This window comes from Otolemur garnettii, unplaced genomic scaffold, assembly GCF_000181295.1.
Source record: "Otolemur garnettii isolate 467f Iridium unplaced genomic scaffold, OtoGar3 scaffold00007, whole genome shotgun sequence".
Taxonomy (NCBI): Eukaryota; Metazoa; Chordata; class Mammalia; order Primates; family Galagidae; genus Otolemur; species Otolemur garnettii.
In genome coordinates, this window is record NW_003852402.1 from 4956380 (window position 1) to 4975235 (window position 18856).

The 18856-nt window shown below is 51.0% G+C and overlaps 1 protein-coding gene across 2 annotated transcripts; it reads right to left on the bottom strand.

Moving 5' to 3' along the window:
* Positions 1–2754: 2754 nt before the first annotated feature.
* PNPLA3 (patatin like phospholipase domain containing 3) lies at positions 2755–18856 on the bottom strand. 2 transcript variants are annotated; one of them, XM_023509387.1, is made up of 9 exons: positions 18573–18856; positions 15576–15808; positions 14439–14504; positions 12933–13142; positions 12011–12071; positions 9744–9881; positions 8210–8342; positions 4867–4971; positions 2755–3599 (listed from the first exon to the last, which is right to left on the bottom strand). In XM_023509387.1, the coding sequence occupies exons 1-9, from the start codon at positions 18757–18759 to the stop codon at positions 3572–3574; spliced, it is 1161 nt and encodes a 386-aa protein (XP_023365155.1). In that variant the 5' UTR covers positions 18760–18856; the 3' UTR covers positions 2755–3571. The 2 variants fall into 2 exon arrangements, with proteins under 2 accessions (XP_023365155.1, XP_012656728.1); XM_012801274.2 differs by having other exon boundaries at positions 9660–9881; positions 18573–18854.

Consider the following 18856-nt stretch of genomic DNA (forward strand, 5'->3'; position numbering starts at 1 on the left):
AGCCGGGTGTTGGGTGCTCAGGTCAGTCCCTGAAGCAAAGTGGAGGGCAGACAGGCCACGGCTGAAAGACTGAGGACAGGCCTTGGGACTCTGCAGGAAGCTGCTACAGCAGCCCTGGTGGAAGGTGCTGAGCCTGACTGGGCACCAGTGGGCTGGGGACTGTGGGGTCCTGGCCAGATCCCAGAGGTCTTAGTGGGGGCAGGATTGGGGGTGAGTGCCCAGTTCCAAGGGAGGCCTTAGCTAGTTCACTTCCTTACTTCCTTATCTTAGTACACACTTAGAAGCTGAAGGGCAGAGGCACTCTGTGCTGGGGGCTGGGACTGACGTATTTCCTGTGCTGAGTGGAGCAGCACGTAGACCCAACTTGGCCAGAGCCAGGGATGGGAGGGGCCTTGGAGTGATGCCTGGCACAGCAGGTGTGCTAGGGCCTTGGGGATCAGCCTGGTGCCCAGGGTGAGATGGGGCAGTGTGAGAGTCAGGGTTCTTAGAGTTTGGTCCACAGCGTCCAGGAGAGAGCCCCTGGGCTGTGGCACAGGGAGGCCTGCTGGTTAGATGCAGAGACAGAGAAAGCACTGAAAAAACACATTTATTAGGAGTTATTTTCTGATGTTCACCAAGAGATTTGGAAAACACACACTAAGCACCAGAGATAAAATATAGTTACAGGTAACAGCCTATCAATGACCACATGGACAGGCTGGCATATATCCTTTCAGCCTCCTCTCCCTGTGTACGCATAGATACACACACACCTGCAGGCATTTCACTCTTGTAGCAAAATTGGGCTCATAATGCTGCACTAAGTTTTGCTCTCTGTTTAGCAAAGAAAGGCAGTTACTCTCTGACATTAAATTTGCTACACGCTGATTATTCCTGAGTGGCAAGTCCCAAAGCATAAATGCACCATAAATCAAAGGGAGGGTTTCATCTGACCAGGCCAGGAATGTAAGGACGTAAGGATGGACGTTTCCATACACTTCCCTGAAGGTGGGGGCCTGTGGGGGCCTGGTAGGGAGGGCAGGGTGGGGTGGCATTTGAGGCACAGGTGGGAGGGAGGCCTTGGCTAGTTCCACTTCCTTACGTCCTTATCTTAGTACACACTTAGAAAAAAATTATAAAACAAGTGCTCATCTTAAAAAGGTTGAATAATTTTTAAAAGCAAAAAGAAAATAAGCCCATTTTCCTATCAGCCATTTAACATACTTCTTTCCTGATAGTGGTCACAAAACCGATATATATGTGTCTGTATGGAAAAACACTGGTTAGAAAAACACTATTAAGATTTAGTTAGACCTACTAATGACCAAAGACGAGGTTCAGACAACAGAGACAGAGAAAGGCTACTGGGAAACTGGGGAAGAATGAGGGTGTGTTGCTGAGTCCATGTGGGTGTCAGGCGTGGCCTCCCCAACCTCATTCCAGCTCTGTCCGGGACTGTGCCTTGCTCTGACACCCAGAGGGGGTGGGAGGTAGGAGAGCTCACCACTCACCAGCACTTAGCTCACTAAGTGAGCTAAGTTCGGCAAGCACTACCGAACCGGAGGCCTTGGGAACTTGCTCAGCCCCGGGAGAAGGTAAGGAGCCTGGTTGAAACTAGAAACCCCTGCCCTGAAAGGGGCTTCAGTGTGCTAGGTGACCATGTGCTTACATTCACAAGAAGCCTCTTCCTTCAAGGAGTTCACAATCTCATCAAGATCACAGGCACATGTAGACTTTGCCTCTAGACCCAGATTTTCCTTTAAAGGGCCCAAATTCTCAATAGAGTGCTTTGCCTGGACTTGACAGTTCTTCTACTCTGGGGCACTTACACAATCTAGGTGAGAGTTGTAACTTTCTTTGCCAACATTTAGAGTTTGAGCACATTATTGTTTCTTTTTTTTTGCAGTTTTTGGCCAGGGCTGGGTTTGAACCCACCACCTCCAGCATATGGGGCCGGCGCCCTACTCCTTTGAGTCACAGGCGCCCCACCTTATTGTTTCTTTTTTATTGGGTATATTATTCTCAAATGCATAAGAAGAAACACACACGTTTCAGTCTTCAGTCATATTACACTGAGCTTGCTAACAAATCACCACACCTGGAGAAAGGGGGCTTCTCTCAAAGTCTTGTCTCTGTCAAAGGAAGGACAGAGAGAGGCTGAGGGGATGAGAGAATGCAAAGGGAAAAAAGAACACAGGCCAGAAGCATGTGGCTGAAAGGAGTAGGGCACTGGGCCCATATACCAGAGGTAGCGGGTTCAAATCCAGCCCTGGCCAAGAATGGCAAAAAAAAAAAAAAAAAAAGCCAAGTTCAAGTTGAGGGTGCCAGCAGAAAAGAGGTGAATCTCTGTTGTGTTTGGCTCCCACCCAGGGAGCTGGAGCACTGCTCTGCACTCTGCACGCTAGAAATTTTTAAGGATTATTCTCTTAATACCATGCCAATTCACATAATACACAATTTAACAAATAATAAAACTCCCTAAAATTTTATTTTATTTTATTTTATTTATTTATTTATTTTTTTGAGACAGAACGTCAAGCTATCCCCCTGGGTAGAGTGCCGTGGCATTACAGCTCACAGCAACCTCCAACTCCTGGGCTCAAGCGAGTCTCCTGCCTCCGCCTCCCAAGTAGCTGGGACCACAGGCGCCCGCCACAACGCCCGGCTATTTTTTGGTTGCAGCCGTCATTGTTGTTTGGCGGGTCCGGGCTGGGGATTCGAACCCGCCACCTTAGGTGTACGTGGCTGGCGCCTTAGCCGGTTGAGCTATAGGCGCCAAGCCCTAAAATTTTATTAATACAAAATTCTTTAAAAATTATTTTACTTAGGTGAAAAAGGTGTTCTAAAATGTAAATAAGTTGTCATCCTTTAAGGTCACCTGACAGGTGGTGTTCTTCTGCAGCCCTCCCAGTGCACCGACAGCTTCCTATGGGAGAAGAGGGGTCACGCTTCTTTCTTCTTTCCACACCCCCAGACTGCACCAAGGCCAGCCAGCCCCTGCACACCAGCCCCTGCCATTCCAGGAAGCTTGCACCGGCTTAGTCTGACCATTAACAGGATTATGAAACAGAGTCAGGGGAGTCCTCCATGCTAGGCTTTCTGTGCCAGTTCCCATCCGTCTGAGCAACTGACACTCAAATATTGCATTTCCTTAATGCAATGGACTAAGTGATGGATTCGCACATACATCAACAGTCACGTCCTTGCTTTTCATAAAACCAAACCCATTGCCTTTGGTTTCAATAAAATAATTTCAGCCCAGAGGCTGGGCTCCTATGTGTCACAGGCATGCGGTCATCACACAGCAGTGCACAAGTAGCTGCCTGGAGATCGGAGAAGGTTAGCACCTCTGAACAAATTTTCCAGACTCATCTCTTCACATGGCTCAGAAACTCTTCAGAGTTTTCAGAAAAGCAGGGAAGACGGGGGTGATCTGATACTTTTTTGCCCAAGAAGGTCAGGTCAGACTTGAGGATGAACTGTGGGGTGACCTCAACTTTGGCCTCTCCTGGACAGTCCGTGGGACAGTGTCCAGGTTCACAGGGAAGCTGGAGTCCAGAGTGCCAGTCATGTCTGGTTTGTATGGGGACGCCTACTGGCCACTTGGTGGTATTTGGGATCTGAAATAAATGGAGAGAGCTAACTTAGTGGCCACTGCTGCTGAGCTGAGGTGCACAGTCTTAGCGAGGGTAGACCACACAGCCAGCTGCTCGGCACACCCCCATGCAGGCGCTGGGCACTGCAGGTGGCCCAGCCCAGGACCACAGCTTCTCCCTTCTATGCTAAGTAATGTCACCATCCTGGCCTTCCCAGCCACCTGGACACCTCCCAGTGGACACACATGAGCATTGCCCATCGGAGTCCTTGATAGCCTATTGGTTTCCTCCACACAAAACTGCTTGCCTGCCAGGGCACCCTCCATCTCCTCCTACCACTGTCCATCTGTCCCCAGGGCTGGCCCACCTCCCTCTGGCTTGTAACCAACACCTCAGCAGTAGCCCTTTTGCTGTTGAGCCTGCTGCCAGCTGGGCCCCAGGACCCACCCGCCACACAGTCACTACTGCTGTCTTCCCAATGCAAACCAGATGATAGTCCTCCCTGCCTTCAAATCCCTCTGTGTCTGCCAATAAAACGCCAATAGCAACAGAGGCCCTGTGTCCCGATGGCCATCATGAGCCAAGTTCTGTGTGATGAGCTCTCGCAGAAGCTCACAAAAACACCATGATGAGGACTCTTCCCACAGAACAGGTGGGAAAACTGAGGCCCACAATTTTCAGGTTAGGCCCAACCCTCATAACTGTAGCAAGGCCCTTCTTGGTCTGAATCAGAGTTTTCAGAATTCAAAAGTAGCATCATCATCCAAGATATTGATAATGACACAAACTGCCAGTGTTGTCCCCAGGGACTGTGATTCAGTACGTCTGGGGTCGGAAGCCAGGGAATCTGCATTAACGGGTACCCCATCCACCCCTGCACACTTGGAGAAGTCCCAGCTGGACCTGCCTCCCCCTGTGTGGAGGGCACCAGAGCTCCGTCCCTCGGGCTCCCCCAGTGCTCTGTCCTCAGGCTCCCCCCAGTGCTCCCCCAGTGCTATCTGATACTCCCTGAACTTCACGCTGAGCCCTCCATGTCAGGCACCCTTCCCTGCTGTCTGTGAGCTCCCCCCTCCTCTGCCAGCAACACCCAGCTCAAATGGACACACCCCATAGGAAGGCAGGGACCCCAGGAACACTCGGCCACCTCCCACAAGACAGGGCCCCCTGCACCCAGGGGCAAGTTCCTCAGCACCTGCCCAGCAATTAGCCAAACTTCTCTAGATGTTGTGTGAGGCCTGATCAGATGCAAGAGGCACCTATCTGGCCACACACCCACAGCCAGATTATTTACCTGGACGTGGAGAGCAGACACATCACCAGCCGAGCACAGATCTTCGAGGTCGCCCACTGTAGCCATTGGACATCCTCAGGGATATTGGGAAGCCATGTCACCAGACTGCAGGAGTGAAACCAAGTCCATCAACACTCATGTGCATGCACAAGTATGCGCACACACACACGGGCACACACAAATGCACTGCACACACACGGGCACACACACACAGGCACACACGTACGTGCACACACGTGCACACACATGGGCACACACACGTGCGCTCACACACAGGCACACACACGTGCACACACATGTGCACACACACGTGTGCTCACACACAGGCACACTGTGTCAGCATGAAGACAAGCTGGAATAAAGGGCACGACACACACTGCAGCAGAGCAGCTACCTCTGTCCACACAAGGCGCTAGCGTCACCTCTAACCCAGTCAGACAAGCTCCTAGACGGTGGATTTGGGAGGTTACAACAAAGATGAGCTACCGAAAATCTCTAAAGTAAAGTGAGGCCACTTTGGGTTCAAGAAAGTTCAAGGGACTTACATGGAAAGAAAAGGGAAAGACCTTGGTTTTCCAGGGCTCGACCTGCCTCAGAGAGAAGCCATGGCCAGCGCCAGCTGCTGCCAAGTATCGTGTGGCCCAGACCTGTCCCTGCTGTGCTCAGTCACCTGTGCGTCCAGCAGGGCACCATGCAGAGGCCTAAGCACGGCCCCCATGGACTCCCCATCTCCCAGGCACACAAACAACCCCACCTCGCAGGCTTTGATAAATGTCTGAACACAGACCTCCAGCAGGGCCATGGGGGTGTGGAGAGAGGAGGCCGGTTCTGGAGGGTGGAGGAGGAATCGGGGAGGCTCACCAGGGAGAGGACAGGTTTTGAAGGTGGGGTTGGGCTTTAAAAGATGGACTGAAGGACATGCTGGACTAGTTTGCTAGAAAGAAGGAAAACACCAAGTGAATCTGAAGAAGTGGGAAATAAAGCAGATGGCCGGGCTTCCAGCACACAACCGGTGTGCCTCACATTCCACACCCCCCGTACCCCCCATATCATGGGCAAAACCCTCAAGGGCAAATGCATTAGCTACAGGAAGTGAGAAATCTATAAGAGCAATGAGAAAGGAGGTGGGTCTGGCAGGGACTCACCAAGGAGCAAGAGACTTTAGCAGATTACGAGACCACAAGCAGAGGGGGAGGCAGAGCGGGAGGCAGCTAGTGAAACAGGCAGAGCCAGACCCTCTGCCCCCCACCCCTGCAGAGCACGGGAGCCACAGCAAAACCTGAGAGTTCAACCAGCCCTCTGGGGAAAGGAAGGGCTTCTGGCAAAGAGGTGGCACCCCCAACAGACCTCCCTCCTTCTGGCAGTAGGAGGCCCCCCTCAGTGTGCTGGTCACTGCTAGGGAGCTCTGCCAAGTGACACGACTGTCCCTTCTGAGCTCCCTTGCAGGGAGAAGACCTAGCTGGAGAGCAGACTGAGTCCCGTCACAGCACAGAGACTGGCCCTGCAGCCCTTTGGGCTACACAGCAACCGAGGAGGACCAATAAACACGTGATGTGAAAGGGAAAGATGAATAAACAGCAAAACTGTCGCCAAAATTCAGAGGACAGCAAATAACCCAAGAGAATATTATATTCATAAAGGAAGAACAGAATGCTAAGAACAGAGAAAAAGCGGAGGATAAGAGAGGGTTCTTCAGAGACTAAATTACGTTTGCTGAAATGAAAAAGTACAGAACGGGGCTGGAAGATGAAATTCTGTCAGAGCAGAGGCAAGAAAACCAAAAGAGATGAAAAATACAGGAAAGAGGGCAAGTCAGACAGAAAGACAGGGACTCTCACCCAGGGGGACAAACGCCTTACTAATAAGAGCCACAGAAAGAGGAGGAATTACAGAAACAACAGGAGTCAGTAATTTCCCAGAGCTGGAGAAAAGACAGAGGGCTTTGACTACAGATCCCCAGTGACTGTCCGGCTGAATGGAAAAAAAAAAAAAACGGCTCACGCTGAGGTGACAGAGCATCAGCACGCTTCTCAACACACACATCGTCAAGTGTTTACTTCCCTGGGAAATTGCCAGAGCCCCCACTCCAGAAAAACAAAAGAAAAGCCAAGAAAAGGGGAGATACGGGATCCACGAAACAGGGGGTCCAAGGACAGGAGATGGCAGAACAGAGCTGCGTGGTGGGTGGACATCCAGGACCCCAGGAGAGGTCGGGACAAATGGCAGGGCCAGGACTCCATAGGCTCTTACAAACCAACTGACTAATTGCTAATGGCTGGGCAGACCTTATTTCTGGAGCCTTTCTTTCCCCAGAATCCGAATTCTTAACTCCTTGAAGAGTAGGGAATCTCAGATTATTTTAATTGCTTATGTGTTAAATTGCCAAGTCCAGGGCCAAGTTGACCAGTCGGCACTTAGACTCCCTATAGGTCTCTTAGCTCAATTTTTGTTTCAGTTACACCAGGGTAATTTTTATTTTTATTTTTTTAGACTAAGTCTTACTCAGTCACCCTTGGGGTGAGTGCCCTGGCATCACAGCTCACAGTAACCTCAAACTCTTGGGCTTAAGTGACTCTTTTGGCTCAGTTTTCTGAGTACCTGGGACTACAGGCGCCCATCACAATGCCCGGCTAGTTTTCTATTTTTAGTAGAGACAGGGTCTCATTCTTGCTCAGGCTGGTCTTGAACTGCTGAGCTCAAGCAATCCACCTACTTTGGCATGACAGAGTACTAGGATTATAGGCATGGACCAGTATGCCTGGCCCTAGGGTAATTTTTTTTTTAATCAAATGCCTTCCACTTCCTGGCAATGCACTGAGGTAGGTTTTCTTGCCCAGGTATTACCGATGAGTACACTGAGGCTCAGAGAAGTTGAGTAACTTGCCTGAGGTCACACAGCTTAGAAACTGCAGAGCCTGGGCTGCCTATCTCAGAAGCCCATACTCTTCTTATCTGTCATTTAAGTTTTGCTGTTGTCATGATTGCTGAATATAAATCAACACCATCTCTAACTGGACGCTTGCTGTGGATAAACCACAGGACCTCCTGGGGCCACTGGACTGCCCCCAGTTAGGTGACTTCTCTAACCATCCCAGCATTCTACATGGGAAGCCGCAGCAGAGAGAGGTCAATTCAGTTGTCCAGGGCCACATAGCTGTGGTGAGCGGTGCAGCTGGGCCAAGCTGCTGACCCTCTGCCCCTGTTTCCAGGAGAACCTGATCAATAAGTTCTAGGAGCAGCTCACTTTGATCTCCTCATTGTTAACTCCAAACCATTAACAAACTACGGCTAAAGGAGAGGTGGAATCCCCTATACTACTCACTTCCAAATGTCGAATGCTCACCTCTGGACGATGGCGATTGCAGACTCCACAGGCAGGGTCCAGGGCAGCATCATATAGGACATTATCTTAACCGGTAAGAAGTTACAGATCTTGCTCACGTACCCACCTCTGTGTTTGATTGCTTCGCTCAGTGCTGAAAAAGACATTTTTCGAGCTGTATCTCCCTCGGTGTGAAAACCAAACCACCCTACTCTTGGGGTACTTGGAATTTTTGTGAAATACACTAATGGCACAGTGGAAGGGTCAGCAGCATTCACCAGTGAGACAAAAGTTGGGATTAGGGCCTTCCCTTCACAGCAAGAGCAATGTGAAGACCAAACAGGGAACACAGCCCAGAACAGCCCTGAGACAGCTCCCAGAGCATGGGTTCCCAATTCAGGGTCCTCTCAAACTGACACACGTGTGGAACAAGGCTTCTATTCTAAAAAGCCTGCTATTTTTCTCCTTGACAAGACAGAGCCATTTTCCATTTACTGGCTGAAATTAAATAGATGGTGGTGTATAAGTCATGAGGCAAAGCGCCATTCTGTAAAAAGAAATCGGAATATAGCCCCCAGCAATGACCAGCGTGGAAACAGCCACACCCACTGTGACAGGACCTTGTCCTCCTGTGATCTGCTTAAACACCACCAACTTTACACGCTGACCCCCAGCTGGATTCCAGCACCTTCTTCTTGGAGCCCCAGCCTAAAGTTGCTATACATAGGGAAAATTGGAATTGGATCTAAATGTACCCTTATTTATAAAATATTCATTACAAAATTTTACAGAGGCCAACACATAGAGGATATTTGTAAATAAACGTATATTCAGCTACAATTTCCCACTTCCCCTATGTATGGTGATTTTATGGGCAACTTTTGGCACACCCTGTAGACTTCCCTTAATGACCTCATGATACCTCAAATCATATTAACCCAGGCGGCTGCTATCCCTCCCCCTTAGGGGAGTGGCCATTTAGGAGATGCCTTGAGAAAGGAGGCCTTGAGGTGGGTGGAGAGTGGACAGTGGAGTTCTGAGTAATGGGCTAGGTCCCAGTGGCTGGAGCCCTGGCCCTGGGCCCACCCAACCTATCACAGGCAGAGCTCAGGATCCACATTAGGGAGACAGAGTCAAAAGATGAGCAGAGGGCCTGGCTGTACAGACAGATGCCTGCAGGGGACCTCAGTGCATTTCAGGTGGCATCTTTTCCCCTCCAGGTAGTGACACCATGACAAGGGAGATGCAACAAGGCACTGGGGTAAGGGGGAGGCCTGTGCTGAGAGATGGTGACCCCAAACTGAGCCTATGTGGGTGGGAGGTGATGTTCCCCATTCACCTGTCCTGGTTACTCCACCCATCACCTCCCACATGGCAGCATCACCTCCTTCCATAGCTGTGAAAAGAGGCCCTTCCTCCAACTTTCATGGGAAACATGCAGTGCGTGCCTCCACCCCCAGGGAGCTGGTACCTAGAGTGAGCTTGGGCGAGAGGGTCTCCAGGATGCTGTCGTCCCAGGGCAGGATGCTAAGGCGCAGGTGGGCCAGCAGCTCACCTTCCTCGAGCCTCATCTCTGAGGCCACTGACCCCAGGGGACACTCCAGGCTCAGGTTTTCCAGGAGGGGCTCAGAGACCTCCGACTCCGTCTCTTGTGAGGATAACTCCAGGCACGGCTGGGGCCTGTCACAGATGCCTATGAACGACACAGAAGGCAAACCCACCAGGCAGATGTGGGACATGAGAGGATCATTCCCCACCTGCCTGCCCACCTCAGATTTCAGGGTGGGCGAGCGACCCTGAGGCCAACTGCTGGGCTGTCAGTAGCTAAACCCAAGGGGAAGGGGAAGGGGAAGGGGTCTGTCTCAGGGGCTTGGAAGCCAGGCAGATATTAAGTTTGGCTCCTGCTAGTTGTGTGGACTCCGTTTCCACATCTGGACTCATGGGGTGGAAAGATGAGGATTCTGATTAATACAGTAACCGGACCACTGGCTAAGCCTTCCAGCCCCTGAGCGAGGGACTCTGCTGCCAGACCCTTAGAGCAGCCACCAGACTGGGACCATCACCACCACCTCCGTTTCTCAGCTGAGCATACCACAGCTATCATGTGGCAGAACTGGGGCCTGAGGTGAGGGCTGATGTCCCTGATGGCCCTCTTCAGGCTGCCCCGAGCAGGTGAGAGACTGCTGGGCACCTGCACCCACCAGGCCCCTGCTCTCCCAGAATTCACACCCTGGATCGGGGCAGGGGGACAAGCGGCTTCAGATGCCCATGGCTGCACCTGAACCAACTCTCACTTCCAACCTCAGGCTACAAGGACCAGGGACTGCTCCTTGATGCCTGAGTTTTGTTCCCCAAAGTAACTCAGATTTGTGCTTCCCCTGGATCTCTCCAGGCCGGTCAGACCCAGTCCTCACACTCTGAGAGGTCACTTCCCCTTAGGTATGTTTCAAGGAATCTGTTCCCAGAGAGACCACACCTCTGGGCAGGGGACATGGCAACTTTCCTGCCAAACCAGTGAGCAGAATCCCCGTCTGCCTTTACCCCAACTGCTGAAGCCACAAGCTAGGATTTGATCAAGCCTTGGGTCATCTTTCTCTTCCCTTATCGCCTCATTGGTTATTTCCAACTCCTGTTCCCTTGGGCCCCTTCAAACTGGCTTCCTTCTCATCACCCTCACTGCCCTGACTCCAGGTGGGTCTCCCGCTGTCTCAGCCTTCTGCACCACTGCCCGGGTCCTACTGACCCCCCCACTCCTGCTTCCATAGTCATCAATGGCTCCCTACTGCTACGGAGCATAAGTCCCCCAACCAGGTTCACATGCCCAGCCTGCCCCCATACTTTCATGTGCTGCCATCCTGCCCCTCTTCTCCATCCATCTCCTGGTGCCACACCCTGACCCCGCCTCCCTCTCTACATCCTGCAGGCCTCACATTCCTGGCCCCCATGCTAGAGCTCTCCGACTCAGCCCCAGAGCCTCAGTGTAGACAGACTCACATCCTCAGGAAGCCCCACTTTCCACAACTGTGATCCCACAGTACCCCACACCTGCCCGTCAGCACCACTGTGCTCCACTCTCCATCAGCCCTCTTCTCCCATGAGCCCAGCCAGGGCTGCGTCTCTTTGTTCCCTACAGATCCCTGGCACACCGCCAATTGCTTACGACATGAGCACTGGTGGAGAATGTACATGTATGTCATACAAACAGTCTCCTTGGTCTTGGGCAAAGAATAATTCAGAAGATCAGTGCATCAACCACATTTTAGCATTAAAGAAAAATATCTCCAAACACACCTAATATTCAATTCTGCTCTACTGTCACCTCCCTTTTTTTTCAGCCATACAGGAAACTGAAACACACTAATATTTCTAGAGCCCAATACCCCCAGTCAGATAAGCCAGGATGATGTAAAATCAGGATCTTGCCCTGGGAGAGAAAACGAACTAGTCTGGTGGGCGCAACCCACACCCGGATTCTGGCTGCTTCTCTTAGAGCCCAGGCCAGAAGCTCTAATTTCAGTCTTTGTTAAACTAAAGGTTTAACAGGATCACAAGGCGAAAAGGAGAACACATTGCCTTCAGACATGATGATGTGGGGGAGGGAGAGAGCCCTGGAGTCCTATATTCCAGTTTGAATCCTAGCTTTGCCCTGGGGGTAGGGGGTACCCCTGGGCTCTCCTCTAAGCCTCCATTAACTAGCAAAGATTTCCTGTCTCGGCGCATTGAGCACTGAGGACGGAACTAAGACAAAGTCCCCTTTACGCAGACAGCTGACACAACGCTTGGTGAAAGGGCACCTGGGTCCTCCCAGCAGCCCATACGTACCATTCTCTTCCAAGAACCTGAAGGCATCCAAATATCCTCGAAGACATAGCTCTCCGAGCACCTGTGAGCAAACACAGACAGAGCTGCAGGTGAGTCACCAAATGCCACTTATTTAAACATCATCTGAAGGCTGCAGAGAGGAATCCTGCAGGCCCCAGGCTGCTGGGTGTGCTGAGCATGGACATGACCACCGCCATCTCCACCTCAAGGCTAAACAAAGGGCCTCGTACTCCCAGGAGGCAGCCTCTTCTGGGACTTGGCTGAATGTCACCACACCATGGAGACTGTGCTGGCACCCCAGCACAAAAGGTGCTTGTTTCTCTGCGTTCTCTTAGTTCTGGGATGAAACCTCACCCCAACTAATTTCAGGGCCTGTCCCGACAGGCTAGGACAATACTGCTGCCTCCTCTGCTCACCTGCCTACACACCACACAGGAACACCAGCCCTGTTACACAGCCTCCGCTCTCCCTGGGAGTTTGGACTCCTGGTGGACATCGCATTGTGTAGCCGATGTGCTCCCCAGGAGCACCAACTGTTGGTGCACACAAATTTTCTTACTATGGTAGAGGGGTAAGAAAAACTAAAACAGCAGCTACTGAAGAAGGTTAAAGCTAAACCATTGAACATGGCGGCCCTTGTCCACGGCTGCAACTGAGAATCAATTTGGAAACTAAAACAACTAAAAAATCCTAATGCTCAGGCTACGCCCCCTGACATAGTCCCGGGAAGTGGGATCTGAACTTCAAAGGTAAGGTGTGTGTTCCTAGGTGATCCCTGTTATCACCTGGCTGCTGGGACAACTGAGCTGGTCACCAAGAGCCTCATGACCACTGTGTCCGGTGGCATAGAGAACAACTGCTATCTTTCGGCACACAGAGAGGAGAGGAAGAGCTGTACCCTCAGCACAACCCCCCTGCTCACCTTGAAATCTGGGGGGAAAAGTGCTGTGCTGAGAAGGTAGATGTTTCCCAGACAGAGGCGCAGACTATTGTTGGAGATGTTCACGTGAAGAAAGTTCGTGGACTTGACTTTAGGGCAGATGTCATACTCCCCATAGAAGGGGGACACAGTGATGGTCGTTTTGGCATCCATGGAGGGTATATTGTCACTCATTCCTCCATCCATGTATCGCTTTGAAGTAAGGAAAAAAGGACTGATAAGTCCAAAGTTCTGGGCTTCATGAGTTTTCAGACTATGGGCAGGGGCTTCTCAGAGCCACAAACAGGCTGCTATTGTGGGAGGGTAGTGGCTTTGGAATCAGTCTTGCAACGAATCCTTACTGAGCAATTCTGCGCATTTCCACACTGGTGCTCAGTGTTGCTGTATAGGGTTGTACCACGTGTACCCTGCACAAAGGTGCCTGGCGAAGAGGCAGATGGAGACTGGAGTCCAGTCTGTGTTCAGCCGGCCAAGTTCTAAGGTCGAGCACGCACCCATAAGTATGCCCATTTAAGTACATAAATGGGCCCTAAAAACGACTGGGGACAGAGTATGATGTAGACCCAAAGGAGATTGATGGCAGGGAATTCAAATCCAGACCCCCTTGCTTGGGAAACCTGTCAGCCTATCTCCCTTCTCTCTCCACACCCTGAGAATGAGAACCGACGCCTTCAGGGGCTGTAGATAGCTCTCGGGTAATCACTCGCCTTTGCACATTCAATAAGCATGCCTGCCTCTTTCTGCAGTGGAAAAAAAGGAAGAAAGAACATATGCTTTTATCCCACAATGAACTGGCATTTTGATAAATTCTTCTGAGGATGAGTTTTCCTTCCTTTTAATCCTTGAGTGAAGAAGACTCAATAAGATATTGCATATGTAGTACCCGGCTTCTGACAGATGTCCCCTGAGCATGGCTTCCCTCTGCCACTCAGCTTTGCCTATGCCACCTACAGGATTATATCAAATACTCTGTCAGTTGTTCTCATGAATTAAAAATGACCCCTACCAGGCTAGTATTTTGAGTCAAAACTTTCTCTTGGGCATTGCCAAATGGCCAAACAAATAAAGCAAAAAATCTGTGTTAGGCCATTCTTAAAGATTTGTCTGTTTAGAAAATGTTATGACTGTTAAATTTTCCCCTACAAATAAAGCTCTACCCTACCTGAGCAAGGATTCTTAAGTGTCTTATACTTTAACTAGGCCATGGTGAGTTATCTTTGGAGCTCAGATTTACTGCAGATTAAGTGAACTATAGCCAGTCTTATTTTACAGATAGCAAGATAATTAATTACACATGAAGCAAGTTTTGCTGCCCAGGCAGCCTGGTAATTGAGCCAGCTGTGGAGTCTCTGTCTAAAAGGCTGAGAGGCACAAGGCTCCACATTTGAACACAGCCAGAGGTGCCTGTGACCAGCGCCTTGCAGGTGGAAACGTTTTGAATGAAAGCTTGGAGGCCCAGAGCCAGCAGCCACCAGAAGACAGACTTACCACACCTCTGAAGGAAGGAGGGATCAAGCCAGAAAAGAAAGGGATGAAACAGGAACATGACAAGGCCTGTGAACGAGAAAACGCCATGAAACTACAGCCTGAAACACTCTTCTTTTCACCTCCTAGTCCTTTATATAAGGTTAAGTCTCTCCAAATGAGCAAGGCAACCAATCTGAAATGCTCTTTGCACAGACAAGGGGCTTTAATATATAGGTTGAATGAATGATGAACGGACACACACACCTGCACTGCAGCCCTGCAGTCTTATCTACAGCACAAGCTCCTTAACACTGTCTGTGGTCTCTAACTTCCTATCCTTGTTCTCCATGACAGCCACCCTGGGTTACTGCAGACAGGACCAAGGTTTGCTGACTATAGCCCCTACAGGGGCTTTATTGGTGCTTCTCAAATGCTCATATTCATTAGAATCACCAGAGAGCTTGTGGAACCCCAAATTCTGCACCCTATGCCCTGGGATTTAGACACAGCAGGTCAGAGGTGGGGTCTGCATTTCTAATAAACAGTAGATGCTGACATTGCTGACCCCCGGACAACTTTGAAAAATAGGACACCACACTAATTCATTGAAAGAACAGATTCACGAGAATAGGTGCTGGCTATTTAGAAAAAGATTCTGGAAACAAGGTTAAACAGAGGATGAAACTGGCTGCTAGACTGCGGGTTGGATGCACCAGGCTACTGCCTTGTACAGCAGGTAAAATACAGTCATTCATCCAAGGAACCCTCATGAAAAGCATCGGCCAAACATTTGCAGTGCTTTGATACTGTAAATGACTCATTCTGCACTAGACTCTAAGCACAGACACAAATAAGAGATGTTCTCGCCCTGTGAGGCTTCTTCATTACTGAACATGTAAGAGTGAGCTCAGAATGACACCCACAGCGAAGTTCCCTGCATGTGTGGTCATGGGCCAAGTGCTGAAGGAGGGGAGGGATTATTTGAAACTAGACATTCTGCCCTGGGACATTCCGCGTTTATAGATGCTGTGGACCAAACCACTGGATGCAGAGTTTACATCAGTCTCATGCAGGGGCCCTCCAACAGCCCTCTGTATTGCTTCCAAAGCAAAATGGCCTTTCTCACTTGACAACACCCAGATAAAAAAAACTGCTTACGTCCACGACTTCGTCTTTAGACTGAAAATCAGACACCAGCACGTTTTCCCCATCAGACACTCTGGTGAGCGAGATGCATATTTTGCCAGAGATGAGTGTGTGGACATTGGCTGGGAGGTTTTCGTAGAGAGCCTTTCGGACATACTTGCCGAGGTTAAAGGATGGATGGAGGATGCCGAAGTTCCTTCTTCTGATGTTCTGGACCATGTTCATGAGGACCTGCAGAGTAATGTCTAGGGACAGGGGACAAATGCATAAAGGAATGTACCTCCTGGAGACAGGAATACTTTGGGGCAAGCCCAGAAACCAGACAGCAAGGAAGCTGCTGATTTCTTCCCAGACCTGCACTATCTGATACAGGGCTACAGGTGACCACAAAGCCCTGAAACTATGATTAGTCTGAATCAAGCCATGTAAGTATATATTGGATTTCAAAGGCTCAGTATGAAATACCTCATTAATAACATTTTATATTGGGCCAGGTGCAGTGGCTCGTGAATTTTAAGACCCCATCTCTACTAAAAATAGAAAAGACTAGCCAGGGATAGTGGCGGGTGTAGTCCCAGCTACTTGGGAGGATGAAACAGAAGGAATGCTTGAATCCTGGAGTTTTAGGTTTCTATGAGCTTATGTGACTCCACGGCACTCTACCCAGGGCAACAGAGACTCTGTTGCAAAAAAAAAAAAAAAAAAAGTTTTATATTGATTAAATGTCAAAATGATATTTTGGATATATTACACTCAATGAGATTAATTTCACCTGTGTCTTTTACTCTTTTTTTTGTGTGTGTGTGAGACAGAGTCTCACTCTGTCACCCAGGCTAGAGTGTCATGGCATCATCATAGCTCACAGCAACCTCAAACTCTTGAGCTCAAGCCATTCTCTAGCCTCAGCCTCCCTCATTCCCTCAGCTGGGACTACAGGTGTCACCACAATGCCTGGCTAGGTTTTCAATTTTTAGTAGAGACGGGGTCTCACTCTTGCTCAGGCTGGTCTTGAACTCCACCTGCCTCAGCCTCCCAGAGTTCTAGGATTACAGGCATGAGCCACTGCGCCTGGCCAGACTGTGTTTTTTTAATGTAGGACAAGATTCACCCACCTTTTGGAAACAGAGAGAAATTAATAAAATACAATCTGTAAAGTGCTCAAACCAGAAGGGGCTTCTAGTAAATAAGTACTATTCTCAACCTTAAGCCTTTACTGCCAGAATTACCTGTGTAGTGTATACAAGGCACATTCATGCTCCATCTGACCTCACCCACTGGCCCAGCCCCTCTGGCATGCAGGACCACCCCTTTCACACTGACACCTGGTCAGCCACACTTCCTGGGATGCACAAGGACAAACATGCACCAGCCTGTCCTGATCCAACTCTGACCTCGATGTGCAGCTCTCCCTTCTTGGTGGCCCCACTGAGCCTGGCCAAAAGGGGTGGAATTGCACATGGCTGGCAGATTCTGCCTGTCTCTCCTGCCAAGGCAGCCTCTGCTCAGATGTGCTGAGGAGTTGTGCCCAGGCCACAGCTTTTGGGAAATGCTCATCAGTCTTCAAGAGCAGGGACCTGGGGCTCCAGAACATGGGAGTGGCACCTGCCAAAATCTCCAGATCCACTTTCCAGGGACGTGGTAGGCACAGACCTTGTCCACTGCCCAGTTAGGAACCCCTCTATACTGGAGTTAGCCTGCTTCAGGCTCCTGGGATCAGTGCATTTGAATCTTGTCCTAATTAAACATTTGTACATGTGGGTGCCACAGGCCATCTTGGGATCTAAGAGCTGGCTTTTATCATCACTAAAGCCCAGTGTGTGCAGATGGTCATGTAGCCCTAGTGCGGCCAGGCCAGTCTAATCTTCCCGGAGGCCACACTTCCTGCCCTTTGCTCCTCTCCCCCTCACTGGGAAAGGCAGACAGCCAGGGCTGCCTAGTCCCTAATCCCCACCTCCAGGTCAGCCCAGGGTCTGCTCACTGATCCTGTCCAATGACAGGGCTTCGCCTTCCCGCGGGGGTTTCCTCGCCGCATCAACGGCGCCCCCTGCTGGCTCTAGCAGGCAAAGCAAAGAGCTAATTGTTCGGAAGCCCAGATAGATAAACCGGCTGACACCGGGTATTATCTTTCTGTCTGGGGACCTCTGGGTGTTAACAATTCCACACTGCCACTTGCCCTAGGCCACACCCTAGTAGTTCAGGCTAGTGAGACACAAACTTCACTTTCTCCCCCCGACACCCACATGGACAAATGTTTAATTAGGACAAGAAGAAAACATACAAGATCTCAGTGGCACTGAGCTGGGAGGGCTGGCCCAGGCCAATGGAGACCAGAGGAGAGGATGGGATGGGGGATGTCCAGGGACCCAGGAAGAGTCCCAAATGCTAGAGGAATAGGGGGAGAAACAACTTTCCTATTCCATGCCCCGTGGTTACGACTCCAGCTAGTCCGTCCTGGAGGACTCCTAAGGGTCGCTCCCTCCGAGAGACCACCCAGCTTCCAAGGGGGCTGGGCTGAGACCAAAAGCGCGTGGTCTCTCCAGTCCCACTGGGGAAGGTGCCCGTCTTGGTAGTCGGCCAAAGCTCAGCTCTTGGTAAGACCCAGAGCAAATCGGCTTTTCTTCAGCAGCTCAGCGCACCCAGAGCCTCCCGAGGACCCTCCTCCCAGTTGCTCAATCTCAAGGCCAGGAGCTCTGTTAAAGCTTGGGCACTGAAGAGGTTTTGGGTTGGGGAAGTGTAAGAGCTCCTGACTCAGAAGGCTGAGATCCGACCTGGACAGTTCGGGGTTCCCACGATCAGAAATTCCACCCCTCAGGAGTACCCCTTCCCGGGCCCAGCGGCAGGGACCCTGGAGGGGCGAGTGGACTCCCCAGAGGAGGAGCCATCTGTGCGGAGAAGAGACCAATAGGATGTACCCCACCAAGTCCCACTCCGACCCCCAGGGGCGACCCCCGGCTGCCACCCGCTGCTCAGCCTGGGGACGCCCCTCTGCGCGCGGAGCCCGAGACTCACCTAGTGGGATCCCGCAGAGGATGCTGACGCAGTTCAGCGCCCCGGCGGAGGCACCGAAGAGCGTGCGCGCGTCTCGCAGGAGGTGCGGGGCGCGTTCCATCAGGCAGCGACTCACCCCGATGTGGTAGAAGCCCAGGAAGCCGCAGCCTGCGAAGGACAGGCTCCAGCCGCTCTCGGAGTTGTACATGGCTGCTGTGGGTCGGGCTCCGGGACAAGCAGGGCTCCGGGTGGGCGCGGATGCGCAGCTGCTCCCCAGCCAGCTCCGGCTCTCTACCCGGCCCCGC